This window comes from Mustela lutreola, chromosome 11, assembly GCF_030435805.1.
Source record: "Mustela lutreola isolate mMusLut2 chromosome 11, mMusLut2.pri, whole genome shotgun sequence".
NCBI lineage: Eukaryota > Metazoa > Chordata > Mammalia > Carnivora > Mustelidae > Mustela > Mustela lutreola.
In genome coordinates, this window is record NC_081300.1 from 73,342,988 (window position 1) to 73,366,222 (window position 23,235).

Below are 23,235 nucleotides of genomic sequence, written 5' to 3' on the forward strand. Positions count from 1 at the left end.
ACTTCTGGTGGGAAGAGTGGACACAAATGTAAGGGGAATGAGAAACGGTGGAAAAGAGATAACCACCACCCCAGACTTCATTCCATTTCCCCATGTGAGCTAGCCAGGCTCAACCTGGGCTGTCAAAAGAAGAAGAAGAATGTGTTTTATTGTCTTGATCATGAACTCAATTATAGCCACCACTATCCACATAGAAAATCAAACACTATTACTGGTAATAATAGCACCACAGGCTCACAGGTGTGAAAAGCTCCAGTTTTTGCTCTAAACTGGCAAATATTATCCCATGTTGCCTCAGGAACTTTTGCACTTGCCACTTCCATTCTTTTCCCCAGATCTGTGCACAGATGGTGACACCAAATGATTTACCACTAGACTCAAACATCTCAATCTAGGGAAGCTGTCCTGGACCACTCAGAGCCCCCTGTCTGACTACCACCTTCCTCTGCTTAATATCTATAGCACTTGACCACCCAAAAGTAGTTTTCTTGTTTATTTACTTGTGTTCTGTCTCCCTCAATTGGACTGGGGACCTTGCAAGGACACAATTTTGCCATCTCCCTAGCTGGATCTGAAGTACCACCCCAGGCTCCGAATGACAGCTGGGGCTAAGGAGGAGATGGGCACAGCACTCACCCTGGGCGCAAAACTTCAGGGAGTGCCGAGAAACTCAGAAACCAAGATAAATAACATTCTAATGCAATATTTAAGAAAGTTTAAATTAATGCCAAAAATCTTTGATGAATAAAACATCAAAAATTTAAATGGAGACAGGATCACACTGTGCCGACTGCCTTACTGGCGTCACCTTAATCCCAGCCCACCAGTCCTGCGTTTATTTGAAATTTGGGTATTTGGCTCATCATGGATTTTTTTTTGCATCAATTTACATTTTAAAAGATCCTGCATTGAAATATGATTTATCTTGCTGACTTTTTGGCACCCCTTTAAATTTCATGCCCTACGCAAGTGACTTACTAGAGTCCTAGCCCTGAAAAACTAAAGGGAACAGCTAGTTTCTGTGAACAGCTCTTCCTTGATCTACCCATCGCTCCACAACCACAAACATGTTATATTCTATGCATTTGTTTAGGAATCTGGAATTTGCAGTAGTTCCCTTGGGGGCAGGGACCATCTGGCTCCCATCCCCATCCCCAGCCTGTGAACTCAACACTCAACTAAGGACAGAAGACATTAGCCAGGTGGTCACACCCCCAGCCCCGAGATGTAATTTCCAATCACATGTCCCTTTCCCCCCCCAGAGGGGACCAGTTCCCCGAATTAGGATTCCCATGAAATATCTTCACACCAAGACCATACAGCAGATGCCCCACTCCATAAACAGTATTGTCCTGCATACTTAAAAGGTAGTATGTCCAATATCATATTTTAAGGATTCTCTCATAACTTAAACCATTTTTCTTCAGTGTTATGTTTTTGAGGGCAATCCATGTAGATTCATCTCTAGTTGAAGAGTCAGGACATGTTTTCTATAAAGAGCCAGACAGTAAATATTTTTTAGTCTTTGTAGATAATAGAGTCTCTGACAACTACTCAGCTCTGCCATTGTAACATGAAAGCCACCAGACACTACACATGAATGAATGGGTGTGGCTGTATGCCAATAAAACTTTATTTACAAAAAAGAAATTGTGGCCAGTGGGGTTCTGCCTATGGACCACAGTTTTCTTGCCTCTGTATTCATTTCTACTTCTAGCAACTCAATTTTTTTTAAAGCTTTTATTTATTTATTTGTCAGAGAGAGAGAGAGAGCAAGCACAAGCAGGCAGAGTGGCAGGCAGAGGCAGAAAGAGAAGCAGGATCCCCACTGAGCAAGGATCCCGATGTGGGACTCAATCCTAGGACTCTGGGATCATGACCCGAGCGGAAGGCAGCAGCTTAACTGGCTGAGCCACCCAGGAGTCTTAGCAAGTCAATTTTTAATCTAACAAAATATGTTCATCCTTTCTGTTATTGATAGACTCCTACGTGGTTGTTAACATTTTTTCATGACAAAGTCACTCCTCTATACTTCTCGTCTCTTCTTAGGTAAGTGAGACACATTTTCCAGCATATACCCAAGATAGAATGGCTAGAGCACAGCATAGGGACAGGATTAACTTTCAGAGACAAGGTCAAGTTGCTCAAGAGTGAAGAAATCAATTTACACTCCCAGGGCATTATGACCATTCCTGTTGCTATACATCCTTGCCAACAACTGGCTTCCTCAGATTAGGATTTTGCCAATTCAAGGTGCGGTGTGAAACGGTACCTATTGTGGTATTAATTTGCATTTCCCGATTGCTAGTTAAGTTAAGCATCTTCTCATGAGTCTCTTGGACATTTGAATTTCAGGACACTGGAACTCTTGAAATGAGAGTTCCCCTCTTGGGACTTGCCAATTCCTCTTTTTACCCCCCCTTTTTTTTCCACCTACTGGAGTGTTTTTCTTTACATGTCCAAATACTCTTTGCCAGTTATATGTGTTGCAATTTTCATGGCCCAGTAGGTGGTGTGTCTTCATTTTATGTTTTAATAAACATTCCTGCGTGCCGCCTGGACTGACCTCTTTGGCAAGAAGTTGATGACTTTAACATAGTACAATTTATCCATTCTTCCTCATGATTTGTGCTTTTCTGACTCTGTTAAAAATTTTTCTCTTTGGAGTTAGATGATACAGGTTTGAATCTCAGTGCTACACATGCTAGGTATGTGAACTTGGGAAGAGACCTAATATCCCAGAGCCTCAGTCTCCTCCTCTGCACAATGGGGACAAGGACAGCATGCCCCCACAGAGTTATTCTGAGGAGGTTTGTAAAGCGCTTAGCACAGTGTCGGCATGAAACCACCCCCCATCAACAGACCTCACCCCACACAGGAACCCCAAAGGAGAGATGGGTTACCTTGCTCTCTAGCAGGTCTGCATTCTGCCGGAGTTCATTTCGTGACTTCTCAGATTTTTCTAGCTTCTGTCTCAGCATTGTAAGCTCCACCTACAAAAGCAAAGACCTTACCAGAAGCCATTCTGGACCAGAAGCTGAGGTTCCACATAGAATAAGAGCAACTGGGGAAGACAGTGAGTGATTCTGCCAGCGCATCTGTGATGATGTCCAGATGCTAAATTCCTACAGGAGGCTTTTTACTTTCCCCATTTCTAAATATCAACATCCCAGTCTAGGGGCAGAACACAAATCCTCAGAATGAGTCCATTGCTTGACCCAAGTGCCTGAATGAGATGGTGGGCTTGGCCCTTCACCCACCAGAGACCACTATCTTGCCAATGGCTCAGTGTTATGCTTGTAGTACCACCATCAGGAGCAGGAGCAGCATAAATGCCCACCCACAGCACAGGATGAACTATGGAAAGAACTATGGGATGCACACAGAAAGGAGTACGGGGGTGTCATGGAGAGAGAACCAGGAAGACTTCTGTAGAACTGGACACGGCATGATTGTCAAAACACATTTTCTAAGTGCAAAATACCAGTGGTAGAAGATTATAAACAGTATGCTACATGCTACCTTTGGTGCAGGAGAGAAAGGAACTCTGTGTACATGTGTAAATTGGCTACTTTTGCAAAAATAAACAACAGCAAAGATAAACCAGAAACTAATCAAAATGGTTACCTGTGAAGGAGGGCACTACCAGGATGGAAATGATGGCAAGGGGAGTGTTTTCTGAGACACAAAGAGATCAAGGACTCAAGGATTCCACCACTGATTCTCCCTGGGATGGACCATACGTCTTCATATACCCCTGAGTAGTAATGGGTATCTGCCTAGCACCCATAAGCCTAGTGTGTAGCTGGACACAGGAAGGAAGGTGGTCTGTGTCTGTGTTGATGGAAGCAGAGGGATATCTGGAAGGGGGCAGCAAGGTCTCCTGGGAAGAACACTTCTAGAACAAGAACCTGCAAGGTGGGATACTGGGTCTGGATATAAGAACTAACACGGGGGTGTGAAGAGGGGTGGCCACCCTGCACCCTGCCAGCCACCTGGACTCACCTCCTTGGCACGGAGCTGCTCATCCCCAATGGTGGCGCTCAGCAGGGGCCGGAGGGAAACGAGGAGCTGCCACCATGACCAGTCCTTGACCTCCAGGAACACAGCCATGTTCTTCTGGATGCACTGTGCAGCCAGGCGGCGAATCTGTAGGGAGAAGAGACCAGAAACTCGAAGGGCCCTTCCCAACCCAGGGAAGGTGAAGGAAAGAGAGCAAGGGGATGGTGGCAGGAGGGATGGAAAAATCAGGTTCATAGTTAAGGGAAGAGATTGGCTAACTTTAAAATTTTTAAAACTTCCTTTCAGGGGCCTGGGTGGCTCAATCGGTTAGCCTTCAGCTTGGGTCATAGTCCCGGGGTCCTGGGATCCAGCCCTGCATTGGGGGTATGCGTCTTTCTTTGCCCATCCCCCTGCTTGTGCATGTGTGAGTGCTCACTTGCACACTCTCTCTCTCTCGCAGAAATAAATAAATAAACGATTTTTTGAAAAAGATTTTGTTCAATGGTACCATAATAGTGCTGTATGGTGACAGGCGGTAACTGCACTTGTGAGCCCAGCATAATGTATAGACTTCAATCACTATGTTGTATGCCTAAAACTAACATAACACTGGGTATCCACTCTACTCCAAAAAAAGTAAATAAATAAAAAATGTTGTTAAATTTAAAAAAAATTTTTTTGAAAGCCTCTTTCATCAAGCTGGGCTCTGGGTAGCAGACACTATGTCCCACTTTGAGCTTGCATGACCTAAGAAGAAGTAGAGGAAGAAAGGTTGAAAATATGATACGACAGTGTCACATCTTGTGCAGAGCTGAGAATTCAAAAGCCACCATGAAAGGAAAATCCTTAAACATCCCCCAAATTGTCCATAAGACACAATGTCCATGATTATGTCTCAAAGTGATATTTAGGGGCTAGGTATCACTTTAAGCAAATTTAAACACGAATTCTATGCTTCTCAAACCTGAGTGTGTATCACAAGCACAGGGAGAGCTCCTTAAAGCACACATGCTGGGCTCTGCCCCCAGAGGGTCTGATTCAGTAAATCAGGTCAGAGCCCGAGACTCTGACTGGCTAACAGATGCCGTGTTGACTCAGATGCTGTTGGCCTTGGGACCATTGCTGGAGGACCATGGGCCATGTTCATTAGTGTCTCAGGTGGGAACCATGCTGACTACCAAGCCAGGAGATGCATCGCTGACATCCCCATTATGAGAATCAATGCTTGTCCAGCTGGTACGGCTCTCCCTGCAGACCAGGCAGCACGCTGAGGACCTTATAGACTTAGCTCAGTCCTTGCTACGGCCCTGGGAATGTAGGAGTTACTCTCATTTCCATTCTTCAGGTAGGAAAACTGAGGCACAGCGTGGCCCAGTCACATGCTCAGCACCACACTGCTGCCCGATGGTGGAGTTGGGATTTGCACCCCTGCAGCCTGAGTGCAGACAGAATCCAGGGTCTTCATTAACCTCTACCCTAAATCATTTCAAGGGTATGCATAGGCTATGGGTGAGCAATGGGCCAGTGAATTTGCCCACAAAATTTTACTTATTAATGTTCTTTCCTTTGCCTGCTTTTGCCAAGGGTGTATACGTGAATTTACAGCTTTACAGGAGGCTCATGTAATGAGACCACATACTAGCTGTACTTACTAATGAAGACACTAAGGTAACAGCAGCTAGTATCTGTTGAGCTCAATGGCACGTACCATGCTAAGCGCACATGACCCCATTTCACCTTGACCCAGCTACTGAGCGGTGAAAGCAAGATTCAAGCACACTTCTTGTGCATCTCTAGAGCCCTGCTGCCTTTTCTCCACTGCCCAAGCTACAGAGAAGAAATTCAGTCTCCAAAGGTCTCCGACGATAGTGGTCCAGGGTTGCTCAGGACTGCAGACTCTGAACTGGCACTTTGGTCCCCAAAGCCTCAGTGGCCAGGTCCTGTCACACCCTGCCTGCTGACCCATGAAAGCCAGGTTCTCCAGAAATGGGACAGGAAACCACAACTGACCCAGCAGGGCTCGGACCACCCCATAATAATCTAGATCAAGTTTGACATCATTGGTAACTTGATGTCAGTGTCCTAGGAAAAATCACAACATCTTGCAAAGTGTCACTTTTAAGTTCCACCATTCAGGGTGAGTCCATGGGTCAGCAGCACCGGCACCATCTCGAGAGACCTGCAGAGCCTCATGCTCACCCCAGACCCACCAGATCTGAAACTGCATGTTAATATCCCACAGGGTTTCCTGCAGGAGCACGAGTGTGAGACACGCATGATCACAGCTCCCAAATCAGCTCAGACGCTGCTTTGCCAGGACCTCGCACCTCTGCAGGGCTGACGAGGCACATTGGCTGCCATACCTTCAGCTTCTTGAATTCCTGCCGAGACAGAAAGCCCTTACAAGCCGCCTGGAATAGAAGGATCTTGTGAGACGCCAGCTTCTCCCGCTGCCTCTCAAGCCTGGAGACCAAGCCTGCCTTGAGGAAAACCTGAGAGGAGGGAAGGTGACAGGTGACTACTCTTGGGCTGAATGTGGGGGGCAAGGCTGTAGCCACGGAGAAGCCAATTCCCTTCCCTCCACCCAAAATACCTACTAGCAGGTGCCCATGACTGGGGGGTCTAAATGATCAAAGCATCTTGCCTCGTGATGGCTCCTTTTTCCTTTCTTCTCGCCCCTGTATGCTCAGACCATGGCCCCCATGAGTGGCATGGTCACCACTGGTAAGCTGATCAGAAATGCAGAATCTGGTACCCCACCCCAGGCCTACTGAATCAGAGCAACATTTTAATATGAGCCTCAGGGAACTCAGGCACACATTCATTTGAAAAACCATAGCTAGGAGGGATCTGTCCTAAATATCTCTCTCCTGTCCAACAGAATGGCCCGAAGAGCATGAGGAAACAAACAGATTCCCAGGGTTCACCCCAGGAAAGGTGGAATACAGGGGTTTAGCATCAGGCCTGGGAATGGGCATTCCTTCTGGTAAGGGCCCGCCGGCCCTTTAGGAGAAGCAGTACCTTTGGAATACTCAGTCCTGCCTTCTAAGGAGGGGCAGGGAATGCTGGGGGCAGTGAGGGCAGCCCTTTGTGGCCAGGAGAGGAGGGGGCCGGGCTAGTGCCTCCCACAGAAGGTGCTCAGGCATCTAACGGGAAAAACAGCAGGCGGCCCACGATTTCCAGGCCACTGCTCATCAATAATGGATGGAGGCCCCTCGGCAGCAAAGTGATCGATGCCTCCTCGGCACCCTGCAGGGCCATCTTCCATTGACTGCGGGGCACACAGAAGGATTTTCGGATCATCCAACGCTCCAGGGCCTGGAGGGCTCCGGCCAGCATAGGTGGGCAGCCACCATCAGCCTCACCTCCCAGAAGCAAAGTAAAGCCTCCTTAATGGCCAGGGAGCTGAGTCACTGACAGGAGCAGGAGACCCTTCCCAGACACTCATCTGCTGCCCGTTTCTATGACCAGCCCTGCGTGTTTCTTTGCCAGAGGTGGCTTAGCCCCCCCAAAGTTGTTCAGTGTCTCCAAGGAACTGATCCATCTGTGACATTATTATCTTAATCAGCAATCATATCTTAATTAATGATATTCTCAAGCAATCGGGCATATTATCCACCAGGATTGTGGATCAGGACCAATCCCTTAACATTTACGCAGGGAAATATTTCATGTGTATCATCTTATATGGTAGTTATGGCAATCCCCCCATTTTATGGAAGGAGAAACTGAGGCTAATATTGGTGTTTCCCCTCCCTCCTCTCCACCAAGACCCTCCACCAAGACCCTCCACCAGCAAGTGGCGACAGGGACAATATCTCCCTCCACCTGACTGCAGACCTGACAGTTACCACTGAATGTAATTAACATTTGCATGGTATCTACTTTTTCAAACCTCTTTCTCCTATGTCCCATTTTAATAAAGAGCAACCTTATAAGGACTCTCTTGGCCCAGGGAGAGTTTACGTAATTGACTCCAGCCACAAAGCCTTGGTATTCATTAAGAAACCTCTGGCACACCATTCTCATTGTCAACACGAAGCTTTGTTTCCTCCTTCGCTACGATGCAGACCCCTGAAGTTTGGGGTTGAATTGCAATTTGATTCCAGGTGGAACAAAGGGTCTCCATCAATTAGCCATTCCCCTAAACCTATTCGCTGTAATGGAGACCACTCTGCTTATCCCATGGCGAACCCTTCCCCGATGGGAAAATGAGAATTTGCACACCCAATCAGTGTGAGCTCTGTTTTGCAACCTTTCCTGGCCTTACGGAACACTTCCTATCAGCCAGAGCCACCAAGGCAATTAGCCTCTTTGAAATAAAGACACGATTGACTCATTACCTATCAGATTGCCTCAATAATGACTGTATTAATTTCACAAGCTAGCGAGTCCCAAAAGCTGCTATAAAAAAAAAAAATCAATGATCAAAATGATGACAGCTCTAGTTCGTATATTACAAAAGGCGGCGGGCACTGCCAAAACCACTATTGATTAAGTATGAAGCTTTCATTAAAAAGATAATTGGAAACGACCATACGCAGAGCGGGAATAAGTCATTGGCTGTGCAGAATCTTATCTTGAATTTTTTTTTCCTTTTAAAGAGCATCTTGCCAACCACAAGGCCAACGGCACGTGGGTTTCCACCTTTTTCATAAATGTCATGGCCCTCGGCACAGGCCTTGATAAGGCCCCAGGGGCTGAGAATCACAAAGAAACATCTAAATTATTTGCTTTTCATGGGTCCAGTGACTTATCAGACCCAAGCAGAGTGCAACGTCCCAACAGCCCCACATTTAAGGAATCTGTAGGGCCCACTGCTCCAGCGAGCTGTTTTTCCTCAAAAAATGTGGAAGGCCACCGTTTAAAAAATCTAATAGGACCATAGCTCCCATATCTGGGACTGCTGAGAAATTAGCTCCTGTCCCAGCCATTTTCCAGATTAGAGGAGATTCATTCTTTAAACACTACAATGTTAGCTTATTTGATAAATGTCTCGCCCTACTGACAAATGCATTTCACAAGTAAGTGACAACTGACTGATTTCCACAGCCCACTGGGGGACAGGAAGCAGTGGCTCCGTTTTATAGATAAGGGGACAGAGGTTCAGAGAGGCTAAATCACTCACTCATGATTCACAGAGTTAGGAAGTGGGGGAGCCCTGGTGCATGGCCCAGATGCACCTGTTCTTTCCTCCTCTTCATGACCTTCCCACCTATGAAGTGTCTGACCCTGCCATGCCTAAGACTTTCATGTCCCCTGAATGGTCACAGACCAACATGGCTTCCAAACGATACACTGACTTCAATTTGCTCTTGACCGTTTCTTAATGAATACCAAGTATTACCTGAGAACAATGGCTTTTTGTTGTTGTTGTTATTGGGATGTTTTGGCTTCTAGATTTCTTGCCCTTGCCATGTGAAAATGTGTACAAAGACTTTTCCTCCTCTGCTTTCCTCCCTGTTCTACAATAGCCACTGGGATGATAGAGGCTGATTTTTATATTCATGAAAAAAAAAAAAAAAACCTGCGTAATTATCCAGACCAGTGGTTCTCAAATGTGAACATTTGCTGGGATCCCCTAAAAAGGGCTTGTTACAAGTCAGACTTCTGGGTCCCACACCCCTGAAGTTTCAGATTCACTAGGTCTGGGGTGGGGGACGAGGGGTGGGCATCTGAGCCTTGATGTTTTTAGAAAGCTCTCAGGGGATGCTACTGCTGCAGCGGCTGGTCCAGGAACCATATTTTGAGAATTTCTGCCCACAGGGATGACATATTTGGAGCTCAAGAGTAAGTGCTCTGATTCTGGACTATAAAGACCTTTGTACGGGTAAAGACTATGTGATACATTTCCACTAATAACAGAACTCACAGTGTGTTGAAAAGACTCTGGGATTCAGGGCGATACCAGTTTTCATGGGAGCTGTATGTTTCAGTACTCCTAGCTAACCGGAAGGGCTTGAAAAGGGGCTTACTTTGCAGAGGTCCAGTAAAGAAGGGATTTACTAATTATCTCACAGGAAGTTTTGAGGGAAACGAGGAACAAAACAGCAATGGCCAGGAAAAGCTCCTGGCCTCAGGCAGGAGCCCAGGGACCCACAGGTTTGTTCCCTCTACAGGAAAGGTCTACAAAGGTCCAGTTGCTGCCAAATCTTAATGGGATAAATCAGATTGAGACCACACTTGCCACACATTTTAGCAGGAGCAAGAGGCCTGCAGGGAGAGGCTTGTGTGTCAACGGGGCAAGGAATTGTATGAAAGACTGTGAGCTCTCCAAGGAAGTGAGTGTGATGGGATAGGCTACTCTGGGTTCCAAGAATGGCTAATGGGCAGTGATGCCACCATGGTGGGCTTTTGGAGATGAGGGCCCTGCCCCTAGCACCTTACATGGCAGCTGGATGTGGTGATTCACAAGGTTTATGAGTTGGTGTTTTTCAATCAGAAGATGAGCGGGAAAGCGAATGGAGCAATTTTTCCCTTGGTCTATTCTCTCTCTCATTTCTACTCCTGAACTTTGACCCTTCTCCCCTGCCTACCACATGACTGTTGAGTTCACAGTCTCTATACCCTACTTCCCAAACTAGAGCCCATCAACACTAGTTCTGGGAGATGATAAGGGGTCTTCCACAAAGACAAAAGGGTGAGAGTCCCATGGTCAAATAGTTCGGGAAGCCCTAAATACCATATTTTCCTTCTTGAAAGCTGAGAAGACATACAGACATATGGGGACTCTGTGAAATTCTTCTCTAAATGTTGAAACGTTATGGGAAAGGGTTCTGGCTCAACACCATTTGAGAAATGCTCTTTCTCTCAACATTAAAATCACATGCCTTCTCGTGGAGCTCTAACTTTTCTCTTACTGCTGCTAATCAGCCAGGAGTATAGTTTGGTTATTGTTGGTTGAAAAGTCAAAGTTACAAAGCTCTGAGTGAAGCTGAGTGTTTCTTCTCAGGTTTTATGGCAAGTCTTCCAAAGGCTCTGAAAGTCATACTAAGGAGCAAGATGTCAATGCTTCCAGACCACTGAGGTTCCTGGGAGGGGAATGAACCTCTACAAATGGTATTTCCCAAGTTATTTCCTCCCATATTATACCTATGTTATCTACCAGGCCTTTTCAGATAAGCAGGGCAGAAAATGGCCAGCTTTGTCTTCAGCTTGCTGAAAAGTAGGCCCACAGAGCTAGCGGATGGTGAAGTAGGACAAGAATTAGGGCTTGTCTGAGCCTGCGACGGGATGAACGGGGTGACCTAAGAAAGTAGCTTTACTCACTTGGCTGTGCCCAATGACCACGGCCTTCTTTTCCAGGTCCAGGGTCTGAAGGAGCTCCTCCACAGCCTGGAGGAAGGAGGACAGTTAAAGAGAGACAGAATGAGACAGACACCCATGGGAGGTCAGGCCGGCTGGCTGGCTGTAGCATTGGGAAAGAGAGAATGAATGGTTCCACATGTCTGGGAGTCCGAGCAGCAGAGCCTTACCCCACCCGGACCAGTGCAGAAGATGGGCATGTATTGAGCACCTACTATGTGCCATCCACTCTGCTGGGACCCTCACAGACACCATCTCCTGGCATCACCCTGGCAATCGGAGGTGAGTCCTCACACCACCACGCCCATTTACAGAGGAAAAAACAAAACAAAACCCAAAGATGCAAAAGTTAGTGAAACTTGTGTCTGCTATGGAAAATAGTATGGCAGGCCCTTTAAAATTAAATACAGGATTACTGTAGGCTCTAGCAATTCTCCTCCTGGGTGTCTACCCAGAAGAAGTGAAAGCAGGGACTTAAATAGATAGTGGAATGCCCACATTTGTAGCAGGGTTGTTCACAAAAGCAGAGAGGTGGAAGCAACCCAGGGTCCGTCCACAGAAAAATGGAGACACAAAATGTGGGATATACACCCAAGAGGATATTAATCTGCATTAAATGGGAAAGAAATGGGGAACCCGGGTGGCGCAGTCAGTAGGTTAAGCATCTGCCTTCAGCTCAGGTCATGATCCCAGAGTCCTGGGGTCAAGCCCCACATCAGGCTCCCTGCTCCATGGGGGAGCCTGCTTCTCCCTCTCCCTCTGCCCCTCACTCACACCCTGTCACTCACACACTCTCTCTCACCCTCCCTCTCTCAAATAAATAAAAATCTTTTAAAAAATAGATGAAGTGATAACTTTTATTATGTTATGTATATTTAACAATTAAAAATACAAAAACCAGTGAAGTTCTTTCTCCAAGGTTATAAGTCACATGGAGGCAGAGCCTGATTAGAACTGAGGTCTGTTGGGCCACATCACACCATCTATGACTTAACCTCCCTGCATGCCCAGGATGGCTCCAGAAGTCCCCAGGCAACTAGGAATATCACCTGCTATATCCCTGAAGTTTGCTGGGACAGCCTGCCCAGGACGCTACCCTTCCCCCATTCTACCTACCAGAAACGACCTCACCTTCACAAATATTTCCTGAGTAAATGGTGTGGCTCTTAAGTGTCTGTGCCTGACCCAGAGTACAGGTTGGAGGAGGCTGTATTTTCTTCATTTCTTATTTCCTCTGCTTCACTTGGTACTTTCTTAGGCACACAGTAGGAGCTCAATAAATACAATGATGGAGAGAACAAGGAGAGGAGCCATCCTTTGGAGGTCGTGGGGGAGCAGAAGGAGAAGGGCAGGCCCATGCAGGAGACCTAAATTCACTCAGAGACATTTCCTGAACGCAGCCTTGGCCAAATCACAGCCATGTCATGGGATTTTCCTTTGTCATCAAGATATGCGGGTTCTGAAACAGCCTTGCCAGAAATGTGTACCCTCAGGAAAATACAGGTCACACCTGCTTCCTTGGTGCCTGTGATTCCCCTCTACGCCACTCTTCGTGGACCTTCCATTTACTGAAAATCACAGTCTGTTTCTGGAATAAACGGTCAGAAAAGTAACCGCACATTCAAGAAACAAAAGGTATTCAGGGCTCGTGTAATTTACTAGATAAGTTTCAGTTCCATGGGTCATTGGCACCACAGAAAATTTCCTAAGATACTATTAAAAAGAAAAAAAGCTTATTAAAAGTCTGGTCCAAGCCTATCATCTAAGAGCAATTTTCCTCCTCTGACCTCCTGGAAGAACATTCCGTAATGCCCTTCCCCCCAATTCAGTGGTTTTACTTATTACATTTTAGCCAAAAATGTTCCCAGGGAGCTATAGGCAGCAGAATGCATAAAACCCAATATATCCAAAACACAACATCTTTTCTCTCTGCACAAGAGCAAAACAAAATAAAAATTGACTGAAAATAAGACGGATGAATAAAAAATAAATGAAACCTACAGCCAATGAAATTTTTCTGAGTCGACCTTAGTGTTAACACCCAGAGTAGATGTTTGAAGCAAAAAAAAAAAAAAAAAAAAAAAAAAAAAATCAGGATTTGGAGGAAGCAGATCCACCTGGATGGAGATCCTGCCTGGTTTTACCATTCATAACTGTGTGACCTTGGACAAGCCCTTTGCTCTCCGCTCCAGACTCCTCTTCAGAAACATGAGGGAGAAATATCAGAATCTGTTCTGGAAGGTTCTGTGGTTGTTCCTGCAGAAGACTCCATGGCACACCCACATGATAAGTGCTCAACAGACATGAGGAGTTAGTCCTACTAAAGTCCTTGAGTAAGTCCTACTGGTTTAGTCTTGGTCTAAACTTAGCAGAGGTGTACAAAACACAAACCAAGCCTCCTTTTCTCAAGGGTGCTCCCAATCACCCAATATCCAAGGATACTTTCCCTTCTCCCAACTTTCTTAGAGCCCCGTAGATGTCTGTGTAGCCAAGAGCAGGCCTAACAAAGGCATTCTGTCTTGTTCATCTCATTTTATAGGTAAGAAAGCTTACGACCCAAAGGATAGAGTGAACAGGGAGCTGCAGGCCCTGAACCATCCTTCTTGCTCTCATTTTCCTCACTGCCAAAATGGCAGCACCATACAGGTGCTGGCCCGGTGAACTAAGACTCTGTGTAAATGTCTTTGGAAGTGATTTTACACTTGATTGCTCATATTGTTATCATGATGAATATTACTCTTAGATTGAGCCATACGAAATTGGCCTTCTTTTAAGTCAATTACCAGTGATCAGATTTATTTCCACACAATGTCCATCGCTACCCAGCAGCCAGCTAATGGAAGACAGGGCAAGAATTCGGATTACTGTAACAGAGTCCTTCCTTGTCCCTCCTCTTTAAGGAATCAGCTCTTCCACTCTCATTATCCAGACCCTGGAGGTTATCTCTCCCCACATGGAATGCAGAATAACATGTTGGCCATTTCGCTCCAAGAAAAGTTAGCTCTTGTGCTTTGAGTCTGAGTATGGCTCTTGGTGCTTTCCACATAACTCATTTTTTTTTTTTTAAGATTTTTATTTATTTGACAGAGAGAGATCACAAGTAGATGGAGAGGCAGGCAGAGAGAGAGATAGAGGGAAGCAGGCTCTCTGCTGAGCAGAGAGCCCGATGTGGGACTCGATCCCAGGACCCTGAGATCATGACCTGAGCCGAAGGCAGCGGCTTAACCCACTGAGCCACCCAGGCGCCCCATCCACATAACTCATTTTATTTCCAAACCTCCACAACAGATACTACTTGATGCCTGTTTTGCAAAGAAAGCAAGGTCCCGTGTGATGAAATCACGTGCTAGGAAATGGCAGAGGGAGATACAACTCCAGGTAATCAGATTCCTGAGCTTGTTCTCTGCCCTCTGATGCTGGGATCCTCTCCAGCCCCATTACTCACTGGCTGTGTGACCCTGAGCATGCCACACATCCTCTCTGATCTCCCATGTCCTCTTCTCCAAGATGGGGTCATCACATCCCATCATCCAAGGATGGAGTGGAACTTTAATGAGGTCACAAGGTAGCATGTAGGAGTGAGACTTAGAGAACGGTGTAGGAAGGAGCTTGAGAGATCCTCTGTTCCTCCCAAAAAACAGTGATAAAAATGGATACAGGGCGGATAAGTAGCAGGCTTAGACGACACCAGGTAGCAGGAGATCAGCTTATTTGCGAACACCTACAAATCCAATGGAAAATCGAAGAGAAGAAGAGCAACAATTCTAGAAACAGAAAATCAATCTCTTTCTGAAAGGTAGGACCTGAGGAAAAGTGAATCCAAAGTGACGGGAAGATAGACCGTGGGGGGAGGGGCTGGCTCCCAGCAAGCGGCAAAGCAATGGAGCACAAAATCAGGACTTTTAAAAGTCTGCTCCACAGAAGGACATCGCTCCAGAGGCTAAACCGGGGGTAAGCCCACGCGGGTTAGCGTAAACCCAGGTCCCGCAGGGTCACAGAAGGACCGGGGGTGGCTGAGTGTCGCAGATCTCGCAGGTATTAGAGCCAGGAAGCTGGCTACAGCGACAAAGCCAAGGGGTGAGCTCTCAGCTCAGGGTTACCTTGAACCGGTCCCAGGCTGGGTGAGCTAGGAGCGTGGCCGGAGGCCACAGAGATGGAAGCAACTGGGCGCTTTTCTCCACGTGCGAGCGATTGAGCAAAGTGCGACCAGAGGCCGGGGAGACAGGGGCAGTTGGGCGCTTTTCTCTGAGGGTGTACTGAGGAGTGGGACTCTGAGCTCTTGGCTCCTCCGAGCCGGAAACTGGGAGGCCACCATCTTCACTCCTGTCCTCTGGAACTCTACGGAAAGCATTCAGGGAACAAAAGCTCCCAAAAGCAAACCCGAGGGGATTACTTAGCCTGGCCCCTGGTAAGGGCGGTGCAATTCCACCTGGGGCAAAGAATCACTACAACAAGCCCCTCCCCCAGAAGATCAACAAGAAACCCAGCCAAGACCAACTTCACTCACCAAGGAGAACAGCGAATTCCAGAGGAGGAGAAAGCAAATCTTATCTGGACAAAATGACAAGGCGGAAAAACTCACCACAGAAAAAAGAACAAGAGGCAGTACCGAAGGCTGGGGACCTAATCAATACAGACATTGGTAATATGACAGATCTAGAGTTCAGAATGATGATTCTCAAGGTTCTAGTCGGGCTCGAGAAAGGCATAGAAGATATTAGAGAAACCCTCTCCAGAGGGATAAAAGCCATTTCTGGAGAAATAAAACAACTAAAACCTAACCAAGTTAAAATTAAAAAAGGTATTAATGAGGTACAATAAAAAATGGAAGTTCTTACTGCTAGGATAAATGAGGCAGAAGAATAAATTAGTGACATAGAAGACCAAATGACAGAGAATAAAGAAGCTGAGCAAAAGAGAGACAAATACTGGATCACGAGGAGAGAATTCGAGACATAAGTGACACCATAAGACGACACAACATTAGAATAATTGGGATTCCAGAAGAAGAAGAAAGAGAGAGGGGTGCAGAGGGTATATTGGAGAGCAATATTGTAGAGAATTTCCCTAATATGGCAAAGGGAACAAACATCAAAATCCAGGAGATGCTAAGAATGCCCCTCAAAATCAATGAAAATAGGTCCACACCTCATCACCTCATAGTAAAATTTACAAGTCTTAGCGACAAAGAGAAAATCCTGAAAGCAGCCCGGGAAAAGAAGTCTGTAACATACAAGGGTAAAAACATTAGATTGGCAGTGGACCTATCCACAGAGACCTGGCAAGCCAGAAAGAACTGGCATGATATATTCAGAGCACTAAATGAGAAAAACTTGCAGCCAAGAATACTATATCCAGCTAGGCTATCATTGAAAATAGAAAGAGAGATAAAAAAAAAAAAAAAAAAAACTTCCAGGACAAACAAAAACTGAAAGAATTTGCAAACACCAAACCAGCTCTACAGGAAATATTGAAAAGGGTCCTCTAAGCAAAGAGAGACCCTAAAAGTAGTAGACCAGAAAGAAAAAGAGACAATATACTGTAACAGTCACCTTACAGGCAATACAATGGCACTAAATTAATATCTCTCAATAGTTACCCTGAATGTTAATGGGCTAAATGCCCCAATCAAAAGACACAGGGTATCAGAATGGATAAAAAAACAAAACCCATCAATATGCTGCCTACAAAAACCTCATTTTAGACCCGAAGACACCTCCAGATTTAAAGTGAGGGGGTAGAAAACAATGTACCATGCTAATGGACATCAGAAGAAAGCTGGGGTGGCAATCCTTATATCAGATCTATTAGATTTTAAGCCAAAGACTATAATAAGAGATGAGGAAGGACACTATATCATACTCAAAGGGTATGTCCAACAAGAAGACCTAACAATTTTAAGTACCTATGCCCCTAACATGGGAGCAGCCAACTATATAAACCAATTAATAACAAAATCAAAGAAATACATCAACAATAATACAAAAATAGTAGGGGACTTTAACACTCCCCTCACTGAAATAGATCATCTAAGCAAAAGATCAACAAGGAAATAAAGGCCTTAAATGACACACTGGAACAGATGGACATCATAGATATATTCAGAACATTCCATCCCAAAGCAACAGCTTATACATTCTTCTCTAGTGCACATGGAACATTCTCCAGAATATACCACATCCTGGGTCATAAATCAGGTCTCAACCGGTTGCAAAAGATTGAGATCATTCCCTGCATATTTTCAGATCACAATGCTCTGAAGCTAGAACTCAATTACAAAAGGAAATTTGGAAAGAACCCAAATACATGGAGACTAAACAACATCCTTCTAAAAAAATGAATGGGTCAACCAGGAAATTAAAGAAGAATTGAAAAAATTCATGGAAACAAATGATAATGAAAACACAACGGTTTGAAATCTGTAAAACAACAAAGGCAGTCCTGAGAGGAAAATATATAGCGGTACAAACCTTTCTCAAGAAACAAGAAAGGTCTCAAATACACAGCCTAACCCTACACCTAAAGGAGCTGGAGAAAGAACAACAAAGAAAGCCTAAACCCAGCAGGAGAAGAGAAATCGTAAAGATCAGAGCAGAAATCAATGAAATAGAAACTAAAAAAACATCAGAACAAATCAACGAAACTAGGAGCTGGTTCTTTGAAAGAATTGATAAGATTGACAAACCCCTGGCCAGACTTATCAAAAAGAAAATAGAAAGGACCCAAATAAATAAAATCATGAATGAAAGAGGAAAGATCACAACCAACACCAAAGAAATACAAACAATTATAAGAACATACTATGAGCAACTCTACGCCAACAAATTTGACAATCTGGAAGAAATGGATACATTTCTGGAGACATATAAACTACCACAACTGAACCAGGAAGAAGTAGAAAACCTGAACAGACCCATAACCAGTAAGGAGATTGAAACAGTCATCAAAAATCTCCAAACTACAAAAGTCCAGGGCCAGATGGCTTCCCAGAAGAATTCTACCAAACATTTAAAGAAGAACTAATTCTTATTCTCCTGAAACTGTTCCAAAAAATAGAAATGGAAGGAGAACTTCGAAACTCATTTTATGAAACCAGCATCACCTTGATCCCAAAACCAGACAAGGATCCCATCAAAAAAGAGAATTACAGAGCAATATCCTTGATGAACACAGATGCGAAAATTCTCACCAAAATACTGGCCAATAGAACCCAACAGCATATTAAAAGGATTATTCACCACAATCAAGTGGGATTCATCCCAGGACTGCAAGGTTGGTTCAACATCCACAAATCAATCAATGTGATACAATACATTAATAAAAGAAAGAATAAGAACCATATGATACTCTCAATAGATGCTGAAAAAGCATTTGACAAAGTGCAGCATCCCTTCCTGATTAAAATTCTTCAAAGTGTAGGGATAGAGGGCACATACCTCAATATCATCAAAGCCATCTATGAAAAACACACTGCAAATATCATTCTCAATGGAGAAAAACTGAAAGCTTTTCCGCTAAGGTCAGGAATATGGCAAGGATGTCCGTTATCACCACTGCTGTTCAACATAGTACTAGAAGTCCTAGCCTCAGCAATCAGATAACAAAAAGAAATTAAAGGCATCCAAATCAGCAAAGAAGTCAAACTATCACTCTTTGCAGATGATATGATACGATATGTGGAAAGCCCAAAAGGCTCCACTCCAAAACTGCTAGAACTTGTATAGGAATTCAGTAAAGTGTCAGGATATAAAGTCAATGCACAGAAATCAGTTGCATTTCTTAACACTAACAACAAGACAGAAGAAAGAGAAATTAAGGAGTCAGTCCCATTTGCAATTGCACCTAAAATGATAAGATACCTAGGAATAAACCTAACCAAAGAGGCAAAGAATCTATACTCAGAAAACTATAAAGTACTCATGAAAGAAACTGAGGAAGACACAAAGAAATGGAAAAATGTTCCATGCTTATAGGTTGAAAGAACAAATATTGTGAAAATGTCTATTCTACCTAAAGCAATCTACACATTTAATGCAATCCCTATCAAAATCCCATCCATTTTTCCCAAAGAAATAGAACAAACAATCCTAAAATTTATATGGAACCAGAAAAGACCTCGAATAGCCAAAGGAATATTGAAAAAGAAAGCCAAAGTTGGTGGCATCACAATTCCAGAATTCAAGCTCTATTACAAAGCTGTCATCATCAAGACAGTATGGTACTGGCACAAAAACAGACACATAGATCAATGGAACAGAATAGAAAGCCCAGAAATAGACCCTCAACTCTATGGTCAACTAATCTTCAACAAAGCAGGGAGGAATGTCCAATGGAAAAAAAGCCTCTTCAACAAATGGTGCTGGGAAAATTGGACAACCACATGCAGAAAAATGAAATTGGCCTATTTCCTTAAACCACACACAAAAATAGACTCAAAATGGATGAAGGACCTCAATGTGAGAAAGGAATCCATCAAAATCCTTGAGGATAACACAGGCAACAACCTCTTTTACCTCAACCGCAGCAACTTCTTCCTAGGAACATCACCAAAGACAACAGAAGCAAGGGCAAAAATGAACTATTGTGATTTTATCGAGATCAAAAGCTTTTGCACAGCAAAGGAAACAGTTAACAAAACCAAAAGACAACTGACAGAATGGGAGAAGATATTTGCAAATGGCATATCAGATAAAGGGCTAGTATCCAAAATCTATAAAGAGCTTAGCAAACTCAACACCCAAAGAACAAATAATGCAATCAAGAAATGGGCAAAGGACATGAACAGACATTTCTGCAAAGAAGACATCCAGATGGCCAACAGACACATGAAAAAGTGCTCCATATCACTCGGCATCAGGGAAATACAAATCAAAACCACAATGAGATACCACCTCGTACCAGTCAGAATGGCTAAAATTAACAAGTCAAGAAATGACAGATGCTGGCAAGGATGCAGAGAGAGGGGAACCCTCCTACACTGTTGGTGGGAATGCAAGCTGGTGCAACCAGTCTGGAAAACGGTATGGAGGTTCCTCAAAAAACTGAAAATAGAGCTACCCTATGACCCAGCGATTGCACTACTGGGTATATATCCTAAAGATACAAACGATGGTGCTCCGAAGGGGCAAGTGCACCCGAATGTTTATAGCAGCAATGTCCACAATAGCCAAACTATGGAAAGAACCTAGATGTCCATCAACAGATGACTGGATAAAGAAGATATGGTATATATACACAATGGAATACTACACAGCCATCAAAAGAAATGAAATCTTGCATTTGCAATGACATGGATGGAACTAGAGGGTATTATGCTTAGCAAAATAAGTCAATCAGAGAAAGACAACTGTCATATGATCTCCCTGATATGAGGAAGTAGAGATGCAATGTGGGGGGTAGGGGGGGTAGGAAAAGAAAAAATGAAGAAGACAGGATTGGGAGGGAGACAAACCATAAAAGACTCAATCTCAAAAAACAGACTGAGGGTTGCAGGGTGGGAGGGGGGACAGGAGAGGGTGGTGGGGATATGGACATTGGGGAGGGTATGTGCTATGATGAGTGCTGTGAAATGTGTAAACCTGGCGATTCACAGACCTGTACCCCTGGGGATAAAAATACATTGTATGTTTATTAAAAAAATAAATTAATTTTAAAAATGGATACAATTTTTGAAAGCAACAAGTTCAATACTCTGGAAATTGAGCGAGGGGGATACAACAAATGGAGACTCATTTGTTCCAAAAAAAAAAAAAAAAAAAAAAAAAACCCAAAAACCCCAGCTATTCAATCTCAGTTAAGAACAGCAGGAGATTGCAACAACCTCCACCAGGGCTGTCCCAGTCCCCCACCAAGCCCTTGCACTATGGTAATGCACCCAGGGAGAGGCAAGCTGTAAAAACCAGTGGCTTTGTTGCCAGAGGGGGCTCACTTAGATGGAGCTAAGAACAGGAAAATTCCACACCCAGGATCATTGTCACAAACAGTAATGATCGTGGCAGCAAAGAAATGGAGAGGGTCAATAGCACAGCAAGCCTGAAATTGTTATCTGGATTGGAGCAAGCAATGGACATTGACTAGCCATGAACTTGGTGAAGGCACATGGGGAATGGACAGCCCTGTGGGCCTTGACAAGCCCCCCCATGTTCCTGCCATCTGGAAGGTCACACACAGGCTTGAGGCTACACGCAGGCCCAGGTGAGAGAACCCCCAGCTATCAACACGTCCCTATCTAAAGGCAAGGTCATGTACACAGACAGAAAATCTGTGAAAGGGCCAAAGAATCCAATCTGTGGCACAACGGTGAGTGTCTGACCATTGACTACAGTTCTCAACCCACATATAGCTCCATCTGTATCAGGGAAAGCCTCCCAGATTCACAGTGTTTGATTACAACCTTTGCCATCCATTACGCTCTGCTGACAAAGGGGCAGCCCCTAAGAATCCAGGATTTATAATTAAAACAGGACTGAAAAACCCAAGCAGAGACATCAATAACCTCATACCGTGGGGAAGGCAGACTCCATAAATCTAGCCCACGTACATTACTAAATAATTGGGGAAAGATCAGAATCTGGAGATACTATAATGTATTATCTAAAATGTCCAGTCTTCAACCAAAAAAAAAAAAAAATCAAACATAAAAAGAAATTGGAAAGTGATGGCCTAAGCTCTCAAGGAAACAAACGAAAAAATTAATCAGTAGAAACCCTTCATGGGCTTCAATGTGTGCCTTAACATAGACCTCCAAGCAACTATCATAATGCAGAATTCTCACTCATGCCTGACTCATGATGCACTACAGCAAGTCCTAATAACTGGTAGAGGTTCAGAGGTTACCAGGTCCTCCTGGGCTCTGTGGAGTGATGACACATCCTTCCCCTTCACCCTCCCAGGCTCAGATTATGAGTCCTTGAACCACGTGGGAGAAGCCTAGCTCATGGCCTCCACTTACAGAGCCCTGTTGTGTCCTAGAATATTGCAAAGAGTTTTCTCTCCAATATTCAACAAGGATGCATCCAATAAGCATGTGGTCTGACTTCTCACATTAACCTGGACATGCCAGAAAGGCAATGAGAGACTCCAGGAATAATGCAGAGCCAGGGATGGGAATCCTTCCCCAAATCACACCTTGGCAAGTAGGATGGTGTCAAGAATCTGTGTCTGTGGAATCAAATGTTCATTCGGGGAGCCATTTGGGTGTGAGAGCACAGCGCCTCTTTCCTGAAACACACAACATGACCTAGTGGTCACCAGGGCCCAATGGCTGCCATCTGTTGTGTACCTTCTAGGTGCCAGGCACTTTGTTATGCCCTAGGAGTGTTGTCCGTGTTCATACAGCTATCAGATATAAAAGGGGTAAGGATGAATGGAGAGATGGCATAAACAAGGATTTGAGTACATGTCTGTCTGATTCTAAACTGCATGCTTTCAACCACTGAAAAATGATCAAATCAACCCATAAGGGTGGGACTATGTCTCTATTATTTAACTGCATATGCACATAACTGTCTATAGAATGCTGTGTGAACACACACACACACACACACACACACACTCATGCAGTTGGGTTGGTTAACATCGAATGGAGGAGTACATGGATCACTCAGTTGGTTAAGCATCTGCCTTCAGCTCAGGTCATGATCCCAGAGTCTCAGGATCAACCCCCACATTGGACTTCCTGCTCAGAGCAGAGCCTGCTTCTCCCTCTGTCCCTCAGCCCACTTGTGCTCTCTCTCCCTCTTTCTCTCTCTCTCTCAAATAAATAAACAAAATCTTTTAAAAAATGAATGGAAAATGTGTACAATTATTAAAACAGAAAACCCCAACTTGAGGAAGACAGTAAGGTGGGCAACAAAAGAATAGTGAATACATTGCAGGGGCTAAGGCCATGAGAACGCCTGAATAATGGTTCAGCAATGCTCAGTGGGC

The 23,235-nt window shown here is 44.5% G+C and overlaps 1 protein-coding gene across 1 annotated transcript in view; it reads right to left on the bottom strand.

Moving 5' to 3' along the window:
• The window catches only part of MYO18B (myosin XVIIIB), a 250,714-nt gene that overhangs the window by 137,246 nt on the left and 90,233 nt on the right, over positions 1–23,235 (bottom strand). Inside the window, exons 22-25 of the mRNA XM_059139951.1 lie at positions 11,272–11,337; positions 6,366–6,494; positions 4,006–4,149; positions 2,904–2,993 (exon numbers count right to left, since the gene is read on the bottom strand). Of these exons, the coding sequence (XP_058995934.1) occupies positions 2,904–2,993; positions 4,006–4,149; positions 6,366–6,494; positions 11,272–11,337 (429 nt within the window). The remainder of the gene's footprint in view (positions 1–2,903; positions 2,994–4,005; positions 4,150–6,365; positions 6,495–11,271; positions 11,338–23,235) is intronic.